Below are 19,994 nucleotides of genomic sequence, written 5' to 3' on the forward strand. Positions count from 1 at the left end.
TGCCCGCCCAGCTCTCTCTGGGCTCTGTCCCCCAAATATTCCTACAGGTCGCACAAGATCTGCCTGCAACCCTCTTATGGTTAAACTGCCAAAATCAAGACTTTCTGCTCACCTTCACTCCTTCATTCCTCTTTTCTCCCGCCTCTGGAACAAACTCCCTCACTCTCTTCAATCCCACTCCACCCTCCAGGTCTTTAAAACAGCTGTTCACCACCATCTCTTATCTTCCCCCATCCAAAACCTTGATCTTTTCTACCCCCGCTAATTTCACCCCAAATCCACTTTTTTTTTTAAATACCAACTTCTGTCCTGGAAGTCCTTGGTCTCCTTGTGTTTTATACCTCTCCCCCCCCCACCCCCTTCCCACGCCTCCTCCCCCCAAGCCCTCTCCCTCCCACACTTCTCCCTGCTCTCAAATGTTGTGTTTGTGTGCTTCCCCTTCTCTCCCCATCTTGTCTTCCGCTCCCTCTTTTTATATATTTTGTTTCTCTGGTTGATTTGTTTGTGAAATAAATGTTAGCTCTTTCACGAGCCTCGATTCAGTGTACAAAAACAAAAAAGCAAAAAAAAAAAAACCTGAACTGGTATTATTTGTCTCGGACGCCACTTGTGGTGGTGTATGTTCTCGCTCCATTGTTTTCATGGCATGCATTAAGTGTGATTGATACTAAAGTTATTGTTAACATTTCTTTTCCTCTGTGTTCGTTCCTGAAGTCATAGTTCATTAGACGTTGACTGTGCCAGGGTTTCAAATAGTTGTTTTAATCGCTTCCTTTTTCGACACAATTTGATATCTCATTCTTCTATGAGTAAGTAAATATTCAGTTATGTTTATAGTTTGCTCGTACTCTTTCCTTTTTCTCCTTGTTATCTGTGATTTGTTTGATTTGATGTTCCTCGGGGCTAGTTTTCTAGTGAATTCTAATTTCTGTTGAAATACTAAAATATATGCAAATGTCTTCATCTTCTTTGAGTAAGCCTCCCCTTATAGGATAGCGGAAGGCCTATTGCTGTTGTATGTTTTTTTTTTTACTACAATTAGTGCCACCAATTTATAATGTTACCCCATAGTTTCCGAGACCCCTTGGAGTACTAAAGCACCCTTTAGGTTTGTTTTTTCTTCCTTTTTTTCTGCAAATGTCCAAGCTGTATCTCGGAGCCATCTGGGACTTTCAGAATGAAACTTTGCATCAATTGTGGAAATAAAAAGTACATGGAGTTGACAGCATTTTTTGACTTTGACCTAATTTTAAGGTCATGACCTAATTTTAACATTTTTCACAGTCTAAACAAATTTTTGTCCGATCATAATGAAGTTTCCCTCCCTAGATAGAGCAAGACACATTTACGGTTAATGTACATCATACCCCTTCAGGTTAAAGGTCTGAAAAAAACGTGTTTTTTGTCATCGCTCAATTTTACCAATGTGGAATCCCAAAGACAGCTTGGACTTACAAGATGATCTTGCATCATAATATTGTATCTGCAATGAAGTTGTGCACCTGATATTTGATTAGTGTCCTTGACGTATCTTTTTCGGATTATGGCTTGATTAACTAAAAAACCTTTTTTGATCATAACTTGAATAATTTCCCTCCGATTTTCATGACGCTGAGTTTTATGGATAGATTGTAAATTGGGACACATTTCCTTTATTTACACTCTATCCCTAATGTTGAAAGGTCTGTCATATGGCGGCCCGAAGAAAATGGCCATCATTGAATCGTATGCGCCGCCGTGGGAGGCTTACCTTTGGCGATCTCTTTGTAATTGCAGACATCAAGTTTTTCATAAAGTTGCACACCTGCCAAATCTACACAGATTGTTCCGAATTTTTACACCAATTATGTACACTGAAATCACGGAGGTGCAGACCACGTCCTCCCAGGGCCCCCTCACCGGCAGAGTTTGGGGGGTTTGGGGGGGGGAAATGCCCCCACCGTAATTTTTTCAGGAGTTTACAATTGAGATACAAACATCCCGTATTTAAACGTGAGTAACAATAATGAATGTAAGCTGTATTTGTTATTTCACGTACACTGCATCTTCGCTAACAAACCGTAATTTTTGACGTCAGACCTAGCTACCCATTATTAATATTAAGCCCTTTCCCCCCCAAATAGAGACGTCAAACTCTGCCTATGCCGCCCCTCCAAAATTAACGCAATTGGGTGTTCTAGCTGGACTTCAAATAATTGGAATTTTAACACTGCTAATCTAATCTAATCTAAGTATCTATAAAGCTCAGTTGACTTTTTGCTCCACCAAATAACAGCGAAACGGAGTTGAGTAAAAGGGTGAAAATTCTACAGATGCTGTGACACATAACTACCTCTGTCGGTTTGAATGTTTGAAAGAGAATAGACGTCTGGATCAATTTTTGAATGAAATTTAAACCCCGATTTATATATACTAGGGCATTGCCCGTACTATATCTATATCTAAAATTATATCCCCCCCCCTCTATTTACATGAAATGGTTTGGTCCAAAGCGAACGGCTTGCGAGTACGGTGACAATCCCCCCCCTCTATTTACATGCAATGGTTTGGTCCAAAGCGAACGGCTTCCGGAGTTTGGTAAAGAAATCGCCATCGCGTGCACAAACGCGCAGGAAAGCGAATGAATCGCAAATTCGGTTTTATTCGTTTTAAAACATAGTTTAACGCCAACATAGTTTGCAAACGTGAAATAAATGAATACGCTCTCAAATGTGCCATCCGAGGCAGAGTGTGTCCTCCACGTTCGGCACACGCGATCGTTCGCTGCTCTCTGATTGGTTGAATCGTTTTTTGGACATAGCTCGGTAAGTAATTGTCCGATTAATATGAAACCTTGAAAAGGCACATCCTCGGGTCCCCAGCAATATACCTGGCAAGTTAAAAGTATATCGGACCCGTGGTTGTCGAGAAACAGCGGTCACAGACAAACAGACGTACAAACGTACAGACAGAGATTACTGGAATTATAGATAGACTAGGGCATGCCCGTACTATATCTATATCTAAAATTATATCCCCCCCCTCTATTTACATGAAATGGTTTGGTCCAAAGCGAACGGCTTGCGAGTGGTGACAATCCCCCCCCTCTATTTACATGCAATGGTTTGGTCCAAAGCGAACGGCTTCCGGAGTTTGGTAAAGAAATCGCCATCGTGTGCACAAACGCGCAGGAAAGCGAATGAATCGCAAATTCGTTTTTATTAGTTGTAAAACATAGTTTAACGCCAACATAGTTTGCAAACGTGAAATAAATGAATACGCTCTCAAATGTGCCATCCGAGGCAGAGTGTGCCCGCCACGTTCGGCACACGCGATCGTTCGCTGCTCTCTGATTGGTTGAATCGTTTTTTGGACATAGCTCGGTAAGTAATTGTCCGATTAATATGAAACCTTGAAAAGGCACATCCTCGGGTCCCCAGCAATATACCTGGCAAGTTAAAAGTATATCGGACCCGTGGTTGTCGAGAAACAGCGGTCACAGACAAACAAACAAACGTACAGACGTACAGACAGACAGACAGAGATTACTGGAATTATAGATATATATATATATATATATATATATACGTGAGTTGTCTGTGTGTGTCGCGTTTTATTCAGAGATAGCTGAACGGATCTTCATCAAACTTTCAGAGGTTCATCAGTGAGTGCCTGGGAGTGTTTTAGGCCAAATAAAAATAAAAAAATTAAAAAACCAAACAATCAAGTTCGTTTTTTGGAGTTAAAATAAAATAAAATAAAAATCGCTCGATAGTGCCGAAGCCTTTTTAAATGAATGACAGTTATATACAAGTACACATTCGCATACATAAGTACAAAACAATTACCAGACATTTGAATACAGATAAATCAAACAATTCCGGAAGTGTACGAATTTGGTAGTATGGCTTCTTCTTCATCCTGATCGGCATCACACTTAACTCAGAAACGTGAGCCACATTCACTCAGAAACGTGAGCCACATTCACTCAGAAACGTGAGCCACATTCACTCAAACGTGGGCCACTCCCCTTCCCCTCCTGCCTCACCTTCCCCTCCCCCCCTCCCCCGCTCTGCCCACCCTTCCCCCCTCCTTCCCCCCTTCCCTTCCCCCCTTCCCCTCCCCCTTCTCCCCTCTCCCCTCCCCATGCCCTACCCCCCTCCCCTCCCCTTCCCCCCCTTTCCCTCCCCTTTAAGATATAAATTATCTGTAAAAGAGCTTCCACTTCTGACTGCTCCCCTTCCCCCTCTCCCCACCCTTCCCCCTCCTTCCCCCTCCCCTTCCCCTCCTACCCTCCCCCTATGCCTCCCCCCTCCCCTCCCCTCCCCTTTCCCCCCTCCCCTCCCCTTTAAGATATGAATTCTCCGTAAAAGAGCTTCCACTTCTGACTGCTCCTCTTCCCCCCTTCCCCTCCCCTCCCCCCCCGTTCCCCTCCCCTCCACCGCCCGGCAACGCCAAAACAATAAACCATTTCAGTAAGAAAAATACTGAGGTTCCAGTATTTTTTTTGGTAAAAATCTATACTTGTACATATTCCTGAATTAAGTGGTTAAAAAAGCCTCCTTCCTACTTGTGCTGTGATTAGCAAAACTGTGTCTGTGAAGAAGTCGTTTCCTGTGTCTGTGAAGAAGAGGAAGTTGCCGAAGGGAAGCCATGGCACAAAAACTACATGACTAACTTCATTGCATGATGATGATATTAGAAAATTATTGAAAAGGGCACTGGAATTGTATAAATAAATTTTGCTTTTACTGATTAGACTTGTGCAAAGTAGCTAGGTCTGTCAGTTCATTGTAAACCATGACAACCTCCACAAGGGCAAAATTGGCTAACTTGGAGCTGCCTTTTGTATCGTGATGATTATCGATTACATAGGATATTGAGCTTTGCCGTAACTGATTGGACGTAAAACGCAACATATAGCTGACTATTATACCAATAACCACCTAAAGGAGCATTAAGCATTTCACTTTTCTATACTTAGGTGGAAAACGGTCTTCAGAGTGGCTTTACCCCAGGCATGGCACTGGAGGTCCTCAGTGGGCACGAGCCTGGCGTGTACTGGGTGGCCACCGTGGTAACTACATGTGGCGAACTGCTGCTGTTGCGCTTTGCTGGATATGGGCAAGACCGCCATGCTGACTTCTGGTGTCACGTGCTTACGTCTGAACTGCACCCAGTCGGGTGGAGTGCCCAGCACGGACTGCCTCTGAGGCCTCCTCGTGGTGAGTGGCCTTCCTGCAGTGTAATCGCGGCCCTATCCTGTTTTAGGTTATTGAGGCTTTATTTGGCTATTATGCCCTGTCTCCTCAATATATCTTGGCCAGAACTTCTCAAAGCCAGAACCAGAGTGAAATGAAACCATGTTTATTAATATCCACTAATAAAGGAAAATCTCATTGTTACACCCTTTATAAGATACTAGGGCATGCCCGTACTATATATATGCCCGTACTATATATCTATCTAAAATTATATCCCCCCCCTCTATTTACATGAAATGGTTTGGTCCATTCGCAACGCCAAAGCGAACGGCGAACGGCTTGCGAGTACAGTGACAACCCCCCCCCCTCTATTTACATGAATGGTTTGGTCCATTCGCAACGACCACAGAACCCCCCCCTCTATTTACATGCAATGGTTTGGTCCAAAGCGAACGGCTTCCGGAGTTTGGTAAAGAAATCGCCATCGCGTGCACAAACGCGCAGGAAAGCGAATGAATCGCAAATTCGTTTTTATTAGTTGTAAAACATAGTTTAACGCCAACATAGTTTGCAAACGTGAAATAAATGAATACGCTCTCAAATGTGCCATCCGAGGCAGAGTGTGCCCGCCACGTTCGGCACACGCGATCGTTCGCTGCTCTCTGATTGGTTGAATCGTTTTTTGGACATAGCTCGGTAAGTAATTGTCCGATTAATATGAAACCTTGAAAAGGCACATCCTCGGGTCCCCAGCAATATACCTGGCAAGTTAAAAGTATATCGGACCCGTGGTTGTCGAGAAACAGCGGTCACAGACAAACGTACAGACAGACAGAGATTACTGGAATTATAGATAGATGTCTGTCTAATTTGTTATCTCCTTGTCCGAAATACCATCCAATTCCCTTCTGAATGTGATGCCTGATACAGCACTGAATTCTAAGGTGCTTATAATTAATTGAACGCATACAAAACAGCTCGATGACAAGTGTACTACCTTTGCACAATCCCACCAAGTCTACCTACATTGAGTTTGAATGAATGCCGTATTTCTTTAGTACCTCCGCCAGCGGAGGTGGTCAGAGGTTATGTTTTCACCTCTGTGTGTTTGTCTGTGGGCACTGAGCAGGATATCTTAAAAAGTTGTGGATGGATTTGAACGACCATTGGTGGACAGGTTGGGCGTGTGACAAGGACGAATTGATTAGGTTTTGGTGAATATACGGATCCGGATACGAAAATTATTTAAGTGATTCTTTGCCATTAAGAGGTCAGGCTAAAAACGATATATAAAAACAAATGTCTCCACAAAGTTATGGACGGATTATGACAAAATCTGGTGGATGAATTAGATAGGTGCCAAAATTACCTGTCTGATACCTGCGTAGTCATTTCAAGAACCAATTGATTTCCATCCATTCATTTTGTTGAATCATATAACTCCCTTTTAGGCTTTTGTCAACCTTCTGGCACCAATTGGACCTAAATAGGCAAGATCCTTCGCGTACCTGTGCATCAGGTTTGTCGAGCCATTTTTTCTTTTTTTGGTCGTTTCTTTTCTTTGTTGTTGTTGCAAAACTTGATGAATGAAACTGAGCTGCCACGTCATATACTTGCAAGTAGAAAAAATCTTTGCCATTTTTAATTTTCGAGATTATAATAACCCAAAATTTCGTTGCGATTGGTTCAGCCGTTTTTGCAGTACCTGGGAACAGACGGACATTTGGTGAATTATAGTAAGATTATTATTTTTATTATTATAATAAATCGAATAGAAGATTTAAAAAAACAATTCAAAGAAATTTTTTAAAGAAAAATATCGATAAGAAAGATAACAAGAAGAGCTACATTCAAAGTGCACCGCCCCCATGCCAAATAAATAAATGATACGTATATCTTCCAGTGTGTGACATTGCCGGGGTGCCTAAGTCGCTCGGTGATGCCGCCGCACAGCGCATGGAGCCACGGAATTGGGAGGGAGCTGTGTATAATAATTGATTGATTAATTGCATAATTTATATAAATCAATAATAATCATAAACTAATTTATTTCTTTATCAATTGGCTAATAGCATACCTAAACCACCACTGTTTCATCCCAAACTGTGACTTTAAAAAAATTAATTAATGAAGCAATCCAAAAAAAATTAATCAATTAATTGATCAATCAATCATACTAAAATACACAATGTGGTGTCTGTCTGTTGGACGATTTTTGACCTCGATACATTCAGTCATTACTTATCCAATCTCAAGCAAACTTGACGGGGAGACAAAGGTTCACATGATGAAGGTTGTTGCGTTTTGACCCCCTCACACTTCCTTCCCCCACATATCCCATGGGGGTTTTCCCTGCCATGGGGGGTTGCGTGTTGAGGTGTATGTCCATGTTAAGATAACTTTATTGTGGCATTTTTCCAAGATCACTTCTCATAACAAAGGTTACCAGAAGCAACAGGAGCAACGGCCCCTACCAGAAGTAAAAATATAAGCCACAAATACATATGATTACCTTTTTAAACAGTTGCTAATGCTGTTTAAATGTCATGGTCATCCGTGAAGCAATCTATGCTTATCGCATCGACAAACGCACCTGAGTGAAGATTTACTGTAGTCTATGTACCCCACAAGGGTTAGTAACATGACCCTTCCTGCTGCCTCCATGGAGTTTTTCCAAGATATTTTTCCAGAGTCGCTTCTCATTGCAAAGGTTCTAATACCAATTATGGCAATAGCATAATATTAATGTTATTACAAAACAATATTAAAACTAATATCACCTCTCCCCATGGGGTTTTTCCTTCTTGAACAAACGGCGTGTTAACGTGTGTAAATAGCTTAGCATGCCATTTTGTGGGAGCAACGGCCTCTACAAGAAGTAAAAATATTATAAACTGCAAACACGTATAATTACCTTTTTAACAGTCACTACAGCTATTTAACACTAAACTGAAAGGGAGGAAACCCAGGGTGTGTTCAGTTACCAATCAGCTATCTTGCGCTTGCCAAACCTGCCGCTCCTTATCAACAGTTTGGAATGGAGTGCTTGGTTGAATGTTTAAGCCACTTGGCGAGCGCTCTACAAGAAACTTGTTAAATAAACTCACCCCCAATGTCCTTGAGGCCAGAACTTAGATGTACTGTAATCTATATATGAATGAATGAATGAATGATCGTTTTAAGGCCATTTTCCCCGCTAGAGCGGGGGTTAGCCTTGCGGGCTGGGCCCCAATGACAATCATGGTTCCCTGTTTGAGGCAATGTTTCCATTTTTTTGGTACTGTAATCTATATACCCCAGAGAGAATAACAACATGACCATTCCTGCCGCTCCTGTAGGGAATGGGTGTACGAGTTTTATAATACATGATCAAAGGCTCATACTGGAGCTGCCACAATTATACACACCAGGGCGTGCCCGTACGTGGGTGCAAAAAAACATGCGTGCAAACAACAACAACAAAAAAAAACTTTGAAACCACGTGGCAGTAACGACCACAGAACCCCCCCCCCCCTCTATTTACATGAAATGGTTTGGTCCATTCGCAAAGCCAAAGCGAACGGCTTGCGAGTACGGTAGAACCCCCCCCCCCCCCTCTATTTACATGAAATGGTTTGGTCCATTCGCAAAGCCAAAGCGAACGGCTTGCGAGTACGGTGACCATACCTTGGGAACCACTTGTCCGATTAATTTCAAACCTTGAAAAGGCACATCCTCGGGTCCCCAGCAATATACCTGGCAAGTTTCAAGTATATCGGACCCGTGGTTGTCGAGAAACAGCGGTCACAGACAAACACACAGACACACACACAGAGATTACTGGAATTATAGATAGATGGATATACAGACAAACATATGCAACAAACTATAACGGCACTCAGTAGAGAGCATACCTCTGCCCCTGGTTGGCCATATCACTCAATGGTGAAGAATCACTTAAAAAATTATACGAGCTGGATCCAGATCCAGATCTTCACCAAAATAGAATCGATTCTTCCTTCTCACACACACAGCCTGTCCAACAAGTTTCGTCCAAATCCATCCATAACTTTTTGAGATATCCTGTTATGTATCGTTTTTGGCCCCATCTCCCAATGGTGAAGAATCACCTATAAAATTAAATAATTCTCATATCCGAATCCCTATTCAGATCTTCACCAATATCGAATATATTTGTCCTTGTCAGACACCCACCAAGTTCTTCCAAATCCGTCCACAACTTTTTATGATATCCTGCTATGTATCGTTTGTGGCCCTATCTCCCAATGGTGAAGAATCACTTTTAAAATTCTAGTAGCCGGATCCGAATCCGAATCTTCACCAAAATCTAATCATTTCGTCCATTTCACATACGCTACATCTCTGCCAAATTTTATCCGAATCCGTCCACAACTTTTTGAGATATTTTGTTTACAAACGGACAGACAGACAGACAAACAGACAAACAAACGGACAGCCAAACGGACAGCCAAACGGACAGACGGTGAAAACATAACCTCCATCCACCTTTGATGGCGGAGGTAAACATCGGACTGTTAGACGAGACAAACAGCAAGTGAGATTGGGGGAAGTGCAATCACTTTGTGGGGTCCACACCAATGGCGCCGTCTTTCTCACCACACTTAGCGGGGCATTTCCTAAGGAGGAAATTCCTCCTCCCCATTGACCTATGGGGATGGCCCATGCTCTTAACCCTTTAATTGCTGAACATAAAGCGAGGAAACAGCACGTACCATTTTTTAATGTCTTTGGAATGACTTGGCCGGGGTTTGAACCACCCACCTCCCAAACTCGGAGCGGATGCTCTTACCATTCCACCACCGATTCTGGTGATGGATTTCAGGTGTAGGTAGCACCAGGGATCACCACGACCCGATAAAAAATTGCACCCACCCTCAGCTAGTGGGATTACAGCTTTATTTTTCTGGGATGACAAGGGAATCCTGCAGATTTACTATGCTGTATACCTCAAAAAAACATAAATGTGTGATCTTTGTGCCCTTTGACAGCTCTGCAGGAGCGCCATGGTGACTGGGGCAACTTTTTGGTGCAAACTCTGACTGGAGCCCGAGCAGCACCAGCACGACTGCTTGAAGGGGTGAGGATGGTTTGAACCCATCGTTTGCACTTTCTCCTCATTCATATTTGCCCCTTCAAACCAAACTGCCATTGGAATTTGTATTTTACATGAGTGATAGCGACACTTCATGCATTTATTTTGCTGCTTAAAGTTTTAAAGGACTATATTTATTAGCAAAACTACAAATGCAAAAAGGCTCCAAAGACGAATCTTGTCAAAGTCTCACATTTAAGTTTTGATGAAAGGCTCTCCTTCATTAGTGACCCATTATTTTGTGTGACATCTTGGTTTTCTGTTCCTTCGATACATATTCTCTACTCTTCCCTTTCGTTGTTATTATTCCCCTTCCAGTTTCACCGGAGGGCACTATTGGTTTGATCTCCGTCTGTCTGCCAGTCTGTCCGTCTTTTCCCATATCCCTTAACATATTCAACTGAAACTTGGTACATGGCTTTATTATGATAAGTTACAGAACAAATTTGAGTTCCAGGGCCTTTCATCAATTTTTCAGAATTATGCCCTTTTTGGACTTAGAAAATAGCACACGGTAGGGGACATGTATTGCTAACCAATTCTCCTCTTGTTTTGATTACTTTTCTTTTTAAATCGATTATATACAAACTACATAACATGCACATTATTTTGTGCCATGAGCAAAGTAATGGAATCTATAATGACAGTTTATCTCACCAATGGTCTCCAAACACCAGTTTGGCTTCTGCCTTGGTCATCCCACCTTGGACTATATTCGGATCAAGGGTTCAGGATTATCTCACTGGACTTCTGTGCATTTGACTCTATCTGGCACCTCTCCCTGATTGACGGTCTGCTATTGTCGTCTGGGGTTCCCTCCTTGATTGGCGATTCGATGTCTTTTGTGCTCGCAAGCACCATTTTGCTTTTTTGTATACATGGTCGAGGCTCAAGGAAGAGCTAGTAATAGTACACTGAATGGATCAGGAAGTAACAGGACAAAAGGAACAGCAGAGAGAGAGAGGGGGAAGCACCAACAGCAGGGCAGAGCCGAAGCAAAGCATAACAAAACAGTGAGGCCGATGGCCAAGACAGAGCTTTGGATGGAATTATATCACATGGCATATTTCTAGAGGCCTCTATACCACAATATAGTATGCTCTGACTAATCCCATTCCTGATTTATAACAATACCATCTTTGTCACTAAAAAAATCCATTGTGTCATTTTACAGTCTGCAACACTTTCTGCACGATAGCTCTGTACCCCTCTACCAGGCAGGTTTTGGTAGCATCCCTCTCGGCTGCTCTGGACAAAAAGGCAACTGGCTGTTTATGCCCTTTTGCACAAGAATGACCGTCATTCTGACTTTGTTCCTCCATAATCTGGCAAAAAACTTTCTGTGGTCAGCATTTGGAAAAGTACAGTCTTTGCAGGTACTGGGCCTCAGTACCAGTTATCGCCTCTCTTTGGCAAGATCCTATCTCTGAGCTGGAATCCTAAGCCAGGGACCACCTCAAGTTTTCCGTAGAGCCAGCCCCTCCTTTGCTGTTAACTGAAAATGGTGTACAAAGCCTTCATCCAGAATGTCATTGAAATTGGTTCCCCACTGTGGACTGGTGATGCTGCTTCCCATCTTGTGTCCGTGAGGCCATGGAATCTAAGGCGCTTGGTGTCATTGTCATCTTGCATCACAAAGCTGCATCTCACGGTCTGCTGCTTCTGCTCACTGGAGGAACATTGGTGCCCTTGCAGTTTATTACTAGCTCTATTGTAGTCTTACTCCTCATGCTCTCTCTCACCTTTCTGCACAGGCCCTGCCCCTCCAATTTCTGCTAGAAACCCTTTCCCCGTTACCCTCGCAAGTCTAACGTTAATGCTCACCTCCATTCTTTCATATACCTCTTTTTCTTGCCCCGGAACTGTTTTTTGAGACCACCGTTTAGAGCCCTTCCCTATAGCATTTTAAATCTAGTTACCATCGTCAACTCATGCTCTCTTCCACTTCCACTACTGAGCATTACTACACCTGCTGTGAGACCCTGTTCCCACCCTTTCTGGAAATCCTCTCTTTCTGCTGTGGTGCATCTGTTTGCTGTTGTCTGGCTGTGTTCTTTTTGCTCAATTGTGTTTGTTTTTCCATTACCACCTATTGCTCTGCCTTTCTATAAGCCTAAATACCCAGATCATAAAAAACAGACACCTGTTGCTTCATCTAAGCCCTAAATCAGATGGTTGCACCACCAGGAATTCTCTCTGATTCCACCATCCCTTTGCATCCTGTATTTCCAGCCACAGCGTGGGAAAGAGCTCATGCATTGGGTTGTGCCAGGGTGCTGGCTGGAGCTGCAGGATGCTCATGTTGGGTTGCATGCGTGGCCAGTTCGGGTCGAGGAGAACATCGGCGGACGTTTGCGCCTTCGTTACTGTGGCCTCGGCTCTGCGGAAGCCCGCCATGACCAGTGGCTTTTCTTTTTGATGCCCCGGATTCGACCGCTTGGCTGGGGTTGTGTTGCAAGATGCCCACTTGAGCCTCCTGCTGGTAGGTTTGCCCCTTGCTCGTAATGTTGTTGCTGTTGGTGTGTTTGAAGACAGTTGTGTGCACTCAGACTTGTTGAGTCATTTATCTTTTTGAGGTGTTCATCGGGTGGGAACAGCGTGCATTTTGTTTGGAACTATGTACGTTGTAGGCGTGCCATTAAACTAGATGGGACATGTGTGCATCTCAGCTGTACGTTCGCTAAAACCCGAGCAGCACTGGCGCCAAGCACTGAGTCAAGTTTACGAAGATCAGCCCTCTTTGCTCCCCTCCGAGGTCTTCAAGGTTTGTGCAATTTGGAGTGTTCGCAGCAAATCACACTGGCTTCTGGAACGGGTCTTTTTTGAGTGTTGTTCCACGTCTGTCGGTTGGCTGCTGTTTGCAGGATCAACCTGAGATTCGAAGCAACACCTTCGGTGTTGGAATGAAGCTAGAAGCAGTTCATCCGGCTTTTCCATTTGGTATATCTCCTGCCACAGTCACCAAGGTATGGAATCGAGAGTCCAAGTACAGTTACACATGGTGTGAGCAATTAATTTGCTCATTATCCAAACTGCATTTTCATCTTTTTATCTTTGCTTGTCTTCATTTTGTCATTGTTTCCCTCCACTGACGAAATTGCTGAAGGAATTATGTTTTTGGGTTGTCTGTCCGGCTGTCCTTCCACTCGTCCGTGATAGTTTTTTGTTACCGCTATAACTTAAGAACGGCTGATGAAGGGATCCAAGTCAAACTTGGTATAAGTATGTTTAATGATGTAAAGGTAAAGTGATTAGATTGTGGAGTCTAGAGGTCAAAGGTCAGAGGTAATATCAGGTAAACATGTGATACCTGTGAACAGTTAAAGGGATTTAAATTTAACTTGGTACAGGTATGTATAATGGTGTAATAATGTGGACGGAGGCATATCGGTCAACGGCGTGATGTTGAAGAGTGCCGTTCTAGTTATTTATGCTTTAAGTCGGCCTTTGTTTCTTTCTGCCTTTGCCAGAAAATTAAATAAATATGAGTTCCCTAAACGCAGGAGGAGGCTATTAAGCCCATAAACCCTGTGCAATGGTTATCAACCTATGGTTGTTTGTCCATGCTTTATCCTTTTTAAATGCCAAGCAAGGAAGAAGCGTGTACCATTTTAAAAGTCTTTCATGAGACTCGGCCAGGGTTGGATTCAAACCTACGACTTCCTAGACTCGCAGAGGACACTACTTGAAAGGTGACCCTTGCATTCATCACGTTGTATATTGAGGATCAAGTTGTGGTCCCCTTGCTTAATTCTTTTAAAATGTACATTTCCTCACGATCATTTTCATATTGACCATTTTTTGTCTGCTGATGAAACATTGAGACGGAATCGGAAGCTGCGCTGTTTCTGGACTGGTGCTGAAGGATTTGTGAACCGTGTTTAGATTATCTAAAATATGTCAATTATCTAATGTATTCACAACAAAGTTCTCCAAAAGCACTTTATTATTCAATTTAATTATGTGTGATATTTCAGTTTTTGAGGTGTTTTTTGTTGAACAGCGTCAACTTTATACACTTGCTCAGGTTATCCTTGTTTTGGCATTTTTCCTAATTTGTGGCTGTGGATTGTTGGAGAGGGTTTTTTTTTTTTTTTTTTTTCAGCAATTTCACACAAATGGACCTACATAAAGGTTGTTTGTTTATGTACAAATACATGGTGGCATTTTTTAAAACTTCACCCCCACTCCTTCCCCTCCCCACCCTATCTCCCCCTCTTCCCTAATCATCCATCTTGGTATGCTACCTACATACATTATTCTTCTCTTCCTGCCCTTTGCCTTGATCGCCCATACTTCCCTTCTCTGCCAATATGTCCTACACTCTCCACCATCTTTTCTTTAACATCTAACGGACAAGATAGAGCGCGACAGAGAAAAAGAAAACACAGTCACATACAAGTTAGAGGTTTAGGTTAGGTGGGGTCAATGGCTGTATTAACACATTTCAGGTCGGGATGGGGGTGGTGACAGATGGCAGTGCACCTCTTGCTTTTAAATCCCTGGAGGGAAGATTGGGCTTGAAAAGACTCAGGATGGCGGTTCGACAAACGAGAGATGGAACCAACAAAAGGGTTGTGTGTGGTGAACCTGAATGTTCTTTCATATCATTTTTCCATCCATTTGTAAACAAAACCTGCACTTACGGAAATGCAATCTTACAGTGGGGCAGTGGTACAACAGGTGGACTGAACAAACATCTTTCTTTTATCAAATTAATTTGTTCAATTCAGTCTCCCTGGTCCTTCTGCATCCTTACTATAATTCACGGACGTTTGTGTGTGCATGCATGCGTCCGTCCGTGCGTACGTGTGCGTGTTTGTGTGTTTGTCACACTACTCATCCTACAGTTCTGGGTAAATTACATCCAGACTTGCTACATAGGATCAGCATGACCCTATTTAGTGTATAGGCATGTTTATATCTTTGTCGGTGGTCTTAGTGGGAGGAAGAGGGGTGCGCAAATGATCTTGGTAAATGTGTATCGTGTAGCGCTGCTCCAGATGGGAAAGGATATGGCATGTCACGATCCCTTACAGCACAGCACTTCTGTCCCCACGTTTTCTAATGCAGGGAAGTGTTTTGAATTATGCAGCGAGAGGTATTTTGAAGAAATGTTTTGAATTGCATGTTTGGATAAGGATAATAACATAATCCTCCTGACCATCCCGTAGGGAATGGGTGCTTCTAGTATGTATAAAAGTATAAGATCCCAAGGGATGTTTTATTTGCGTAGTTGTTGCAAGGTCATTCCAAATCAGAATGTTCCATACAAAAAGGCCATCGCTTACTCTTTTTTGTCTTTTTTTTATATTACAAGATAATGCTTAAAGTAGCTCAGCATTTTGAGGCCTTGATAAATTTCTGCCTCTGTGGGAATCTCCCTTCTCCCCCTCCCTCTTACACTACAATTACTTTATTTGTTTTAACCTGAGTCAAAGTTCTGTTGTGAAGGTGATTTTCAAGTTTTTAGTTGCACCCTGAGGGGCTACAAACAGTACAGTGGAAAAACTGAGGATGACAAATCTAATTATCCAACTTTTTATTTTGTATCCTTGTGAAAAGAAAATGCAAGTTCAGCAAATTTCCCAATGATTTCTGTGGTGGCAGCCATGTCGTGCCTTTGGTTCTTGTTCGTCTCTAAAATGCATAGTTATGTCATGTGATTCATGGCGGATCATGCTCCTATGTGGGCTGGCATCATAGCCCAGATTCCTGTAGGTACGCACACTCGCCGGTTCGAATCCTACCCCAGGTATAAACTGCTATCCCGGCGTTTCACAGGTAGGACGGTTCATCAATGTGTGTGCCGTCCCTCAGAGGGCCATTAAACTGGGCGTCCTGTCTGCCGGCATTAGTTGGTGGACATTGAAGATCCCACAGTGTCGTTTTTGAAGAGTAGGCGAGCTATCGCCGGCACCCTGAAAAAAATGCCAAATTTGTACTCTTACCTACAGGGGGTACTGCATCAGCGGCACAGCTGGAACATACCGCCTTTGAAATTATAATAACTAGGGCATTGCCCGTACTATATCTATATCTAAAATTATATCCCCCCCCCCCTCTATTTACATGAAATGGTTTGGTCCAAAGCGAACGGCTTCCGGAGTTTGGTAAAGAAATCGCCATCGCGTGCACAAACGCGCAGGAAAGCGAATGAATCGCAAATTCGTTTTTATTAGTTTTAAAACATAGTTTAACACCAACATAGTTTGCAAACGTGAAATAAATGAATACGCTCTCAAATGTGCCATCCGAGGCAGAGTGTGTCCGCCACGTTCGGCACACGCGATAGTTCGCTGCTCTCTGATTGGTTGAATCGTTTTTTGGACATAGCTCGGTAAGTAATTGTCCGATTAATATGAAACCTTGAAAAGGCACATCCTCGGGTCCCCAGCAATATACCTGGCAAGTTAAAAGTATATCGGACCCGTGGTTGTCGAGAAACAGCGGTCACAGACAAACGTACAAACAGAGATTACTGGAATTATAGATAGATGATGACCCTCTTGGGTCAGTTTGACAATCTATATTATAACATATCTATCTGGGAGAAATACTTTTTTGATCATTATTATTCTCTTAATCAATTACAGCAAAGTTTTGTTAATTAGAAGGGAAAAGTAAATTTACTTGCTTTTCTCTTTATAGCCTGGTGTTGGCTTAGCGGTTAGGGTGCCGGCTTGGGATCCTGGGTTCGAATCCCAGTCGATCGCTGAATTAACGCCAGGGGGGTTGACTCAGCCTGTCATCCTTCCGAGGTCGGCAAATTGAGTACCAGCTTGCTGGGATGAATGATCCCGGTGTGTACCCCGGTTTAGAATAGGTACACCGTATTCCTGCGCATCGTAAGAGGCGACTAAGGGTTGGCGTCAGGAAGGGCATCCGGCCATAAAAACATTGCCTCAAACAGGGAACCATGATTGTCATGGGGCCCGCAAGGCTAACCCCCGCTGTAGCGGGGAAAATGGCCTTAAAACGATCATTCATTCATTCATTCTCTTTATAAATTTCGCTGAGAATGATCTCTTTTTTTTTCAGTTGAGGTTTTCTTCTTTTCGTGCTGCACTTTAGGTCTTCAATGACAAGTTCTTCCTTGTAGAAATGGATGATCTGCGACAGGAAAAGACTTCGTGGAATTTTGTGTGTCATGTCGACAGCCCTGGAATCTTGCCTGTACACTGGTGCCTTCGTAATGGCGTGCACGTTTCTCCGCCGCAGGGTGAGAATGCACTCTGGCAGCCGAGTTGTAGTAGATTTGGGGAGATGCGAAAGAGGGGACAAAAGAGGTAACACTTTGCATTACTAGAACACTTTTGGAGGTTGACGTAGTTGCCGGGAATAAAAAGAAGAATCCTATTAGTTAATTGGACCATGTGCCTTTGAGCTATTCGTTCACACCCGCATTCCTGCACCCCTTCTGCCAGGGTACAGCAGCCATGATTTTGATTGGGCCGAGTATTTGAAAAACTGTGGTGCGGAGGCTGCCGCGGACTACTGCTTCAGACAGGTGGGCACTCTCGGTTTGAAGGGAGACGTTGAGGTTGCTTCGGCCGTGCCATCCCAATGCCATTGTCATTTTGCTGCAATGTAACCCCTGCTCTTCCGTACCCCCTTGTCATTCCATAGACCCCAATAAAGCATTACTTCCTGGAGGGCATGAAGTTGGAAGCTGTGAATCCTCTGAGCCCCAGCGACATATGTGTTGCCACCATCACGCATATACGCAAACACCTTTTGTGGCTGCACTTGGAGGGTACGTGCCCCTCAATGCTGCATTTCTACCACCTCATGTATAAGGGCTTGTTCATGTTCCCCCAGTTTTAATGTGTTTATTTCTTAATTCCAAAGCATGCGTTTCCCAAAATATTTATTTATTTATTTCTCTTTGGCACTTTGAAATGCATGATTATTCCTAATATTGCTGTAGTTTGTTTTATAGGTTGGGATGTGGTTGCCCTCTCGTATTTATTTATTTTACAAAGAGTTGAAAATGTTCTGGAAATGTTTTTTTCGGTATGAGGGGTAACATAGGAGGGCGTATTGAAATTTTGCCATATTTGCATACATGTATGGATTTGTTTAATTGAGGTTTGTTTTGATAAACGTGCACCGTCATATTCTGGTCCCTTTTTGTCATTTGTTAAGGAGCAAAGAGCCCTGGCCCGGATTGCATTGTCCCCGTCGACTCCATGGATATTTTCCCAGTCGGCTGGTGCGACACCAATGGTTTTCCTCTGAAAAAACCCCAGAAATCTATCTGTGAGTCTGTTAGCTATCTATCTATACCTTGTGTTGATCACATACTTATTTCGGCAGTCACTTCGTTACCCACGCCACCGAAGGTGGATGGAGGTTATGTTTTCACTCCTGTCTGTTTGTCTGTTTGTGAACAAGATATCTCAAAAAGTTGTGGACGGATTTGGACTAAATTTGGCAAAGGGTAGTGTATGTTACAAGGACGAAATGAATAGATTTTGGTGAAAATCCGGATTCGGATCCGGCTACTAGAATTTTTTAAAGTGATTCTTCACCATTGGGAGATGGGGCCAAAAACTATACATAGCAGGATGTCTCAAAAGGTTATGGACGGATTTGGATGAAACTTGGTGGACCGGTTGAGTGTGTGACAAGTCAAGGCTGAATCGATTCGATGTTGGTGAAGATCTGAATATGGATTCGGATACGAGAATTATTTAATTTTTAAGTGATTCTTCACCATTGAGAGATCGGGCAAAAAGCGATAAATAACATGATATTTAAAAAAAGGTTATGGACGAGTTATGACTAAACTGGGTGGACCAGTTGGTTAGGTGACAAGAACAAGCCGATTAGATTTTGGTTCAGGTCCGAATCCAGATCTGGCCTATCATCGGGATACAAAACAAACCGTTCAGCCTGGCGGAGGTATGCGCTCTACCGAGTGCCGTTCTAGTTGCAGATGATTTCATTCAAGTACGTCTTAGTTAGATGAATGCTCTTTTTATGTCTTTTAATTGTTTTATTATTGACACATTTTAACTTTTAATATTGCAGTGACATCACAGAAGAAGATAGCTGTGGTACAGCCTGAAAAACAGTGAGTTAAACTTTGTAATGTACTGCCATCTGCGTTTTGCATTCCCATTGCCTACCGCACATGTTATTTCTTTATGCACAACAATGTACAGTGTTTCTTCGAGACAAAATCCATCGTGTGGGTGTTGATATTTCATATGCAGCATATGGCTGCAGGTAGCATCATTTGCTGGGGGTGCAGCTGTGCCGCTGATGTAATGCTACCTGTAGGTTAGAGCAGGAATTTGTTCATGGTGCCGGTGAATGCTCGCCTACTGTTCATTAAGGACACCGTGGGACACACGAAACCCTAACCCAAACTTCTTCAAACTAATATTGGAAGATGGGACAGCCAGGTTAACGTCCATCCAAAGGACGGCCCACACATATGATGAATGACCCTACCTGCAAAAAACTGGGATGACAACTTTATAACTGGGTCGGAATTCAAACCCAAGCTTGACATATCAGAGGTGAATGTGCGTACCTCCAGATAGATCATCCTGCCAACCGTTTGTCTGACTGATTCTGTGGTCGTCTGCCACGTCCTGCCATTTTCTACTGGAGCACAATGATGTTACATCTCCATGTGCAAGGAATACTTGCCGCTCATATGTTGGTTGACGGTGCGTACTAAAGGA

General features: G+C 43.0%; 1 protein-coding gene across 8 annotated transcripts in view; it reads left to right on the forward strand.

The window, feature by feature from the left end:
- SFMBT1 (Scm like with four mbt domains 1) overlaps positions 1–19,994 on the forward strand; it is a 90,683-nt gene that overhangs the window by 52,013 nt on the left and 18,676 nt on the right. For all 8 annotated transcript variants that reach the window (XM_068133150.2, XM_068133154.2, XM_068133149.2 and 5 more), the window contains exons 4-13: positions 4,964–5,204; positions 10,193–10,281; positions 12,529–12,778; positions 12,966–13,060; positions 13,161–13,262; positions 17,371–17,518; positions 17,724–17,806; positions 17,926–18,052; positions 18,445–18,558; positions 19,333–19,375. In XM_068133150.2, coding sequence (XP_067989251.2) covers positions 4,964–5,204; positions 10,193–10,281; positions 12,529–12,778; positions 12,966–13,060; positions 13,161–13,262; positions 17,371–17,518; positions 17,724–17,806; positions 17,926–18,052; positions 18,445–18,558; positions 19,333–19,375 — 1,292 coding nt within the window. The remainder of the gene's footprint in view (positions 1–4,963; positions 5,205–10,192; positions 10,282–12,528; positions 12,779–12,965; positions 13,061–13,160; positions 13,263–17,370; positions 17,519–17,723; positions 17,807–17,925; positions 18,053–18,444; positions 18,559–19,332; positions 19,376–19,994) is intronic.

Source organism: Myxine glutinosa, chromosome 12 (assembly GCF_964187855.1).
Source record: "Myxine glutinosa chromosome 12, kmMyxGlut1.1, whole genome shotgun sequence".
NCBI classification, from domain to species: domain Eukaryota; kingdom Metazoa; phylum Chordata; class Myxini; order Myxiniformes; family Myxinidae; genus Myxine; species Myxine glutinosa.